At 40.0% G+C, this 9311-nt stretch overlaps 1 protein-coding gene across 6 annotated transcripts in view; it reads right to left on the minus strand.

The window, feature by feature from the left end:
- Positions 1–9311, minus strand: part of LOC309631168 (aldehyde oxidase 1) — a 111423-nt gene that overhangs the window by 59933 nt on the left and 42179 nt on the right. For 3 of the 6 annotated variants that reach the window (XR_014246119.1, XM_082397281.1, XM_082397282.1), the window contains exons 9-11: positions 4571–4679; positions 2954–3080; positions 772–833 (exon numbers count right to left, since the gene is read on the minus strand). Coding sequence is in view for 4 of the 6 variants with exons in the window: in XM_082397281.1 (XP_082253407.1) it covers positions 772–833; positions 2954–3080; positions 4571–4679 (298 nt within the window). In the remaining 2 variants the exon portion in view is untranslated. Of the gene's footprint in view, positions 1–771; positions 834–2953; positions 3081–4570; positions 4680–6190; positions 6288–8978; positions 9037–9311 lie in introns of those variants that run through there. The other 3 variants (XM_082397285.1, XR_014246120.1, XM_082397284.1) reach the window with 3 other exon arrangements.

Below are 9311 nucleotides of genomic sequence, written 5' to 3' on the forward strand. Positions count from 1 at the left end.
TTAAGGTCTACTCTCTTCACAAATTTCAAGTACACAACACAATATTATTACTATAGTCACCAGGCTGTAAAGATCTTATAACAAAGTCTGGCACATGGCAATGAATATTAACAATGGTTGATTTAATATTTACTATTTCATTAACAAGAAATAATTTATCAATTTATTATTAATAATTTATTAATAAAGAAATATTAATAATAACAAGTATTATTATTATCACTCTGTTCTTATGATACACTGATTTCATCATTTAAATTCCAAAGGGCTGTCTTATGTCCCTCATTTCAACATTGTTTGTTCATCTATTCATTCAACAAGCATCGATTGAGTGCCTATTCAGTTGGTGCACACTGACTCAGCCTCTGCATCAAGCAGACCACCTTCTGGTGAAGAGACGGAAGAGCAAATGGGCAATTACACCACCGTGTGCCCAGCGCTGTGATAGGGGTGTGATCAGAGGGCTGCAGGAGCAGCGGGGCAGGGTACCCAACCCAGACAAGCAGGTCAGTTAAGACCCCTTGGAACAATGACCCACACCCAATGTCGAAGTGCTCAGGTGCTGCCTGCGTGGCTACCAGGGCAAGCTCGATGAACCACGGTAGGCGCCCTGCTCAAGATCAAGTAACAAACAGCAATTACGGACCTTGAGATAAGAAGTAGCCCTGCATTAGCGACAATGAGCTATTCTCCTAATCACACCTGCCAACCCGCACCATTTTGTTTCATTGAGGAAAAAATATACTCAAAAATGTGTTCCTTTCTACTCACTTTACAGAAAGTCTTGCATGCATCGATTATGGGCCTGTATCCAGTGCAACGGCACAAGTTACCTGAAGGGGAAAAACCCAACTCTGTTAATCAAGGAACCTCGAGAGAGGCACTGTCTGCCAAATGCATGCTGGAAATAAGGGCCCCATCCAAGAAGGAAGCCCTGTTTGACATTTTGGTCCCCAAATCCACAAAGTCGGATTTTTTATTGTCAGCTACTTGGGATACTTGGTTGATAGTCTTGAGGTAGAGTCTAACAACTCAGCTATTTGTACTTTCTCTCTGTAAACAGTTTTTATATCCTCTGCTTGTGATAGGTGCTCAAAGAACACAATGATTTCAAGCCAAGAACTCTTGGTCTATAGGCACATTCAAGAGCTAAGCTTCACAACCCAAATGCCCATCAACAGATGATTGGGTTAAGATGTGGTATATATACATATAATGGAATGTTACTGAGCCATTAAAAAAGAACAAAATACTGCCATTTGCAGCAATGTGGATGGACCTAGAGAATATTATGGTAAGTGAAATAAGTCAGACAAAGACAAATACTGTATGATATCACTTATATGTGGAATTAAAAAAATAATACAAATATACATAACAGAGACAGACTCACAGACATAGAAAACAAACTTGTGGTTACCATAGGGGAGAAGGAAGCAGGAGAGGCAAATTAGAAGTATGGGATTAACAGATATAAACTATTATATATCAAATAAACAACAAGGATTTACTGTATAACACTGGGAATTTTACCCATTATCTTGTAATAACTTATTATGGAATATAGTCTGCAAAAATACTGAATTACTATGCTGTACACCTGAAACTAACACAATATTGTAAATCAACTATACTGCAATAAAAAAATTTTATTTTCCATATGCAGTAAAAGACAATGTAAATAAAGCTACATTGTACATCATTTTTTTTTGATATTTAAAAAAAAGAGCTAAGTTTCAGTTGATAGAAAGATCAAAGGCATTATACAGCAGCAAAGATAATTTTTAAACTTTGGAAGCAATTGGGCACACAATTTATTTACAATAAATCATTAGGCCAGTGTTCCTCCACAGTGGTCCATATCCCATGTTCTCCCCCAACCCCCAAATCTGGCATCTATTTAAAACACAAAGCCACTGCAGCCAGCTCTCTGGGGTTGGGTCCCAGGAATCTTCATTCTTTACAAACTCCTATGTAAGTCTTAAGCATCCGAAAATTTGAGAACCCCTTGTCACTTGTTCACATCACAAACGGCCACGAGATCAAATGCATAATAAGACTTAAGGGAAATAAGGCAGAAGACAGTTTGTGTCTTATGCACCTCCCCTTTCTACTTCTGTTTAGTCCTGTCTTCCCTGGAACACTTTCGCAGAGGAACCGAACACATGAGCTTTAGGTCCATGTAACATAGCAGAGAAATAATGTCCCTGGGAGACAGCAGACAAGTAGAGCCATAGAGAATTCCACCAGAAATAGGATTTGGGAGGCTCTTATTCTTTAGAATTGCTCAGAGTCTTGTTAATGAAGGCCTCCTCCAATGCTCCCCCCTACCTCCCGCTACACACACACACACACACACACACACACACACACACACACTGAGCTCCTGAACTTGATAAACTAGCTCCAGATAAAGGCAGTTCTTTAAAATAAGTATCACCAGAAGATGTCAGTCTCTTTGATTTCATGTTGTATTCATCAGGAGCCCTCTGATAACTTCATATTGTCCTGAGAGCACCCACCCAATAGGAGAGAGCAGCATGTGGAGATAACTGGACTCTTTCCAAGGGTAAATGAATAAACTGGCTTTCTAATTATTATTAAAATAAGCAAACAATAAAAAAGGGAGGAGACTCTTACAGATTAAGAGAGACTTGAGAAATATATCAGCCAAGTGCAATGTGTGGATCGTGTTTGAATCCTGATTTGAACAAACTAACTCCTCCACTTATTGGTGGCATAATTTTTAGTACATTACTCTCTTTAAACCTCAGTTTCTCCATCTATGAAATGGGGATAATAATAATGCCTACCTTATAAAGTTATCATAAAGAGTAAATGAGGTAATGTTTATATAGCATTTAATGCAGTGTGTGGTACCTGATAAATGTCTAATATTAGCTATCATTATCAACATCATTTAGAAATTAAAGCACACACACATATAACCTACCACCAAGAGCATCAGTTAACTGACTCAGGGTGGGCTCTGGATGGTTCCTCAGCAGCGTGTAGATGGACATCACCATCCCAGGGGTGCAGAAGCCACACTGTGTGCCATGACACTTGGCAATCCTCTCCTGGAAGCACAGAAAGGTGGAAAGGCAGAATCTTGGGCCTGACCCCAGACCTAATGAATCAGAACCTGCATTCTAACAAGATCCCTGGGCGGTTCACATGCACATTAAAGTTGGAGAAGAAGCCCTGGAAAATCCTTCTCAGCCTTGGTGTCTCCCTTTCTTGGGCTGGGGTGGCCGTGATGACTGGTCCTCAACAGCTTTTGAGCTTCATTGAAGGTTCTCAGCTTTCAGAATCACCAGGGGAGCTTTAAAATTTCCAAGGTCCAAGCAGTACCCCAGACCATTTGACTGAGAATCTCTGGGGGTGGGGCACAGACATATATTTTCTAAAGATTCCCAGGTGTTTCAATCTGTAGTCCAGAATGGGAATCACCCAGATAAAGAAAGTCCTTCAAAGAAATGAACTGAATTATATTCAAGTTGAGGGAAAAAAAAACTTTTAAGTATTTCCCAAGTGCCTTTATCTGCCCACTATTGCCCTAACACTTCACACAGGAATTCGTTTACAAAGTGCCATCATTAATCCAAAAAACAATCAAGAAGGAAACATTGCCTTCATTTCTCTTCCAAATCTCCCCCCAGCCCCCAGCCTATTCTCTTTGGAGTCTAACTTCAAAGGTGCAGCCCCATTTCGGAAGCCGTCATCTGTCTACACTGCAGCCAGGAGATGGGCGGCAGGTACTAAATGAAAGGGTATCTTCATGCCTCCAAACAGCCGAGTCTCACAAGCATATCCAGACAGATCTGCTCCTTCTAGGTAAAGAGGTTTCATAGAAAATAAACAGAACCCAAGATTCCTTCAAGCACAGAGAATTTGAACTTTGGCCATTTTCTATGTTGCCCCTATCTTTTTCCTCTTCCACTCTCTCCTCTTAAGTGGTACTCATTAACTTAGATAAAAAACAAGTAGCAACAGCATTTTTCTGGGCAATGTATAAATAATTGAAAGAGTCAGGAGTCTGAGGTGCCCTTTCATTGAGGCAAAGTTCTAACAAGGTGCCTCCTTAGGAGAAAAGCCTCAAAATTCATTAACAACTCCTATTATATATCTTCCGAACAAGCCCTAAATTTAACAAACCTTTTTGGTAGCTGAGGTTTTCACTCAGTTTTAAAATTATATTATTTTCCTCTTTATAGAAAAAAAAAATATTAAGATTATATCCCCCAATGCACTTGGCTCTCATTTCTTTCTAAGTTTGGAAAGTGTAAAACGGACAGGTCCCATCTAATTAGAATATAGAAAACAATGCTAGTGATGTCAAGATTTTTTTTTTTTTTAAAAGAGAAAGTTCTCTAGTCTTTCAAAAGTATTTTTCTAAGAAGTCAGTCACATGTCCCAGGTTTCACTCCTGGCCCCCAGCTTGGTGTCATCTGTTGGCTGTGACCAAGCAGCAGGGCCCATTGCTCTACTGTATTAATTTCAAGAACTCATCATGTCATTAATGGTTTCCGAAGCACAGAAACCCTATGAAGAAGAGGTGCATCCTCACCTGAACAGGATGAATCCTGGTCTTGGTGCTTCCTATGCCTTCCACTGTGGTGACGGCAGCACCATACAGAGAACAGATGGGAATCAGACAGGCGTTGGCTGGATAATGTCTTCAGAATGCAAAAGAGAAGCACAAACTACATTGTATCCAGTGGGAAAGGAGCACCTCCAACATGGCAGGTTTTGTATAATGTCCCAGGCTTTGCATATACATTTTGTCCTTAGCTCATGGCCATTTTACTGAATAAGACTCTGAGGGTCAGTGTGAGTTGCTCAGGATCACAGCTGGAGTGTCAGATAGGATTCAAATTAGGCCTCCTAATTCTAACTCCAGAACAGTTTCCACTAACTTTGTTTTTTTCTCTTGATTGAGGGGCTGACATTCTCCTCTCCAGTCACATGTGACAATCACCTAGAGCATATTTCATCCTCCAAGCAGATGCTGGGCAAGGGGTTAGTTGGGCAATAAAGTTAACTTGATATTGTGCCTCAGAAGAAGAAATAGGGTGTGGATACAGAACTCCTCAATCCCACAAACCTACCGCTAGAAAATGTCTAACTCAAAACGACTCCTAAAATGTTCTCATTTACCAAACAAAATTACAGATGGCCAATAAATACATGAAATGAACGCTCAACCTCAAAAGCAATCAAGAGAGATTCAAATTCAGCAATGAGAAATCACTTTTATCAAAGAAAATGACAAAGATTTTTAAAAATTGTAATATGCATTATTAGCAAAGGTTTGGGAAGATGGAATTCACATACTGCTGAAAAGAATGTAAACTGATAGAGCTCTTCTGAGAGACATTTTGCTGGAAGGCATAAAAACTTAAAGACGCACTCACTCTTTTATCCTCTAATTCCATCTCCATGGATCTATCATAAAGAAATCATCACAAACATAAATATAAACATACATATACACATGAATGCTCACACTCCTTATAATGGTGAAAACCAAAAAATAATCTAAGTGATCACTATTTGGGGGTTGGTTTTGATACACCCAAACAATAGAACATACACAGCCATTAAAATTATATTTATTATTTTGAAAAGATATTCATGAGAAGTTCAGCAAAAAATAGAGCTTTCTAAGCTGTATAGGCAGTATGCTTCCTTAAGTATACACAGAAAGAAAGACTGGAAGAATGTTTTTCATTTATTAAATAAATGTAAATATTTACTGAGTGCCTACTGTGTGCCAGGTGGAGTACCAGGCACTAGGATTCATTGGTGAACAAGACAGATAAAATCCCTGCCTTTGTAGAGTATATATTCTAGTTGAGGGAAGATAGGCAATACACAGGTACATAGACAATACATACATACACAAACATATGGTGAGAAGTGCTATGAATACCTTAATATAGGCAAAGGGAGTAGGGAGTTGCCGAGGTGAGATGGGGCACTGCTATGGAGAAGGTGATCAAGGAGGGCTGGGAATGTAACATTTTTGCTGGAACCGGAATGATTTGATGCCCATCAATGTATCCCCAATGCTTATCACATTTCCTGTCACATAGTAGGTGCTCAATGCATATTTACCAAAGGAAGGAAAAAAACAAAGTTCAAAGCTACAAAAATTCAACCATATCTGGACTTTGCAGCAAGGTACCTTATCCTCTTGGTAATGGGGTTACATCGTGATATCATCACTGTGCAGGCACCACAGCCTCCCGCTCCACAGCCATATTTAGTTCCTGTGAGTCGGACTGGAAAAAGCACAGTTAAAGATAATGTGTTTTCCATAATTCTCTTTGTGAAATAGCTCTGACCTTAGGAGACAACACCATCAAAGACTCTTAAATGTACAGTTAAGTTTGATACTTATTTATCAAATAATGTATGTATGTCTTAGCTGCTATTACTTATAATCTTGTAAATTCTTGATTTCCATTTGCGTGTTATATCTAGTCTCCTCCTTTTTAAAACAACTGGACCCCAGGTTGCCAAAAATAAGGCCAAACTTAAAAAAAGGAAGAGTCTACACATATAAGGCCTTGAGGATTTGAAGGTATGAGTACACTGCATATCTGTTCTTATCCTTATCTGTGTCTTTGATGACATACAAAGTAGAATGTCAAACTGTAAATAATTCTTAAAATATTTGTGTCATGTTATACAAGTGTGCCATATTTCTCTGCTTCTCAGTGGCAGAAACTGCTAGTTGTTTCCCAATATCTTTTCTCTCATTCTTTCTTGGTAATAGAAATACTAATTTTTGAGCTACACACATGGTTGCCCAGAATTAAAAAAAATACATTTTCACAGCCTCCTCTGATGCTTGGCGGGGTCATTAACAATGTTGGCCAATGGGATGTAAGCACAAAGGCTGTGTTTGATGTCCAGGAGGGAAATGTCCTCAAAGGGAGAGGGGTGCCCCTCCTTCATCCCTTACTTCTTCCTATTTGCTGGAATTCAGATATGATGGCTGGACCTCGGTTCGTCATCTCTGACCATGAGGAGAAAGCTTCATGCTGAGGAGGGTGAAGCAGCGAGACAGAAAGAGCTTGGTTCCTGACAACGTTGTGACAATGCTTTGCTAGCCTGGATCTACCTACCTTTGGGATTCCTTTATGTGAGTATGACAACCATGAGAATGTGCCTCAGAGACTTCCTTCAACATAGAGGGTAACTGACCAAGAGACCCAACCGCTGCACTTTGATATCCATCACCCCACTTTTCATCAAGGCCATGCCTCGCATGGGCTGCTTCCCACCAATGGCTCAGTGCTATGCAGAGGTATGGGAGTCCTTGTCAACCGTTCTCAGTGGCTTCGATGAACGTGCCTTAGACTGCACAGCAGTCTGAGACCCTTCAACTCAGCCTTCTCTCCCTCTCTTCCTTACAGGTCTCAGTCTTCAATGGCTGCCTCCCTATTTCACTCAGGCATTTTTCCTAATAAAACCCTTGCATATTTCATCTCATTTTTTGGTGTGTGCTTCCCAGAGAACCCGAAATAACACAATGAGAAAGAAAGAAACTTCTATCTTGTTTACTGCTATTGGGATTTTCTGTCACTCACAAGTGAACCAAATCCTAAATATCACATTGGTACCATGGATAACCAGGAAATTAGTATTCATTACTTTTATGTCCAAAAGCCTTGAGGACTTCCCTGGTGGCACAGTGGTTAAGAATCCGCCTGCCAATGCAGGGAACACGGGTTCGATCCCTGGTCTGGGAAGATCCCACATGCCGCGGAGCAACTAAGCCCGTGTGCCACAACTACTGAGCCCGCGTGCTGCAGCTACTGAAGCCCGTGCGCCTAGAGCCGTGCTCCGCAACAAGAGAAGCCACTGCAGCATGAGAAGCCCGTGCACCTCAACAAAGAGTAGTCCCTGTTCGCCACAACTAGAGAAAGCCCGTGCACAGCAATGAAGACCCAATGCAGCCAAAAATAAATTAAATTAATAGAATAATTTAAAAAAAAACCTTGAATGACTTTCAGAAGATAGCTATTGATATTTTCTGAGTTGTGTGCTCTTTTGGGAATTTCACTCTCTCTGGGGGAAAAATGTACAAATTTCCATTGTCACTCAAGTTTGCATATAATGTAGTGGGGTCCACAGACCTCTGGAAGCCCACTGGAGTTCATACGTAGCAGGATAAGAATCCATTCCTTAGATGACTTTTATTGAGAAAGTTTTTCCAAGGTAACATTTTCAGGTTTAATTTCTCTATTGTTCTTTCACTTTCATTTCAGGAGATTTCTGTGCTCTCTTTTTCTTTTTCTTTTTTTTAAATAACTTTTATTATTTGTTTATTTATTTATTATTTTATTTTTTATTTTTGGCTGCGTCGGGTCTTAGTTGCAGCATGCGGGATCTTTTATTGTGGTGCGCAGGTTTTTTTCACTGCAGTGCGTAGTCTTCTCTCTCTAGTTGTGGCTCGCATGCTCAGTAGTTGCGGCTTGCGGGCTTAGTTGCCCCGCCGCATGTGGGATCTTAGTTCCCCGACCAGGGATCAAACCGCAACCCCTGCATTGGAAGGTGAATTCTTAACCACTGGACCACCAGGGAAGTTCCTGTGCTCTCTTTTTCTAATGGGCATGATGATTAGTCCTTGAAGGTAGAATATCAATATTGTGACTCTTAATTCTAAAGGATGTTTAATTAAGCCATTTTAGCACCCATTGCTTTAATTCCCATTTGTTAGCTTCTCCATTTTATTCAATATATTTAATGCCAAAACAGAGATTAGAAAGAACTTGGTTCTCTGATAAGCACAATTGTTCACTGCCTACAAAACTCAGATCTAGGACTTTCTTAAAGATGAACATAAAACCGTAGTAGGGAATATGACTCAGTGTGGCTCTAAAAAGATATTTGAAATATCACTTGATGAGGATATCAGGGATATACACACATACACACATATACACACTCAAAGCAAAGGATACGCTTCTTCCTCAGATATGGTAACAGCATTGTTTCAGGATCGACATTTTTTTCTATCACCTGTACCAAAAGAAAGAGTTTAACTCACAAAGCTGAGAGAACTAGAATATTTACACTGGTGGGCTCACGCTAATTTCATGAACATGCACTCTTCTACTCACATTCTAAACTTGATTTAATGTTTACGGAACACCTGTGATATACAAATCACCTCTGTGAAGTGTGAAGTCTACATCTTGAGCCCCCGCCACTACTTTGCCACTGTCCTTGGTCCTGAATTATCACTGTTCTCTAAGGCGGTGGTTGTTTCTACTAACAAAACATTAGTGACTCCT

This window comes from Balaenoptera borealis (genome assembly GCF_965194805.1).
Source record: "Balaenoptera borealis genome assembly, chromosome: 6".
Taxonomy (NCBI): Eukaryota; Metazoa; Chordata; class Mammalia; order Artiodactyla; family Balaenopteridae; genus Balaenoptera; species Balaenoptera borealis.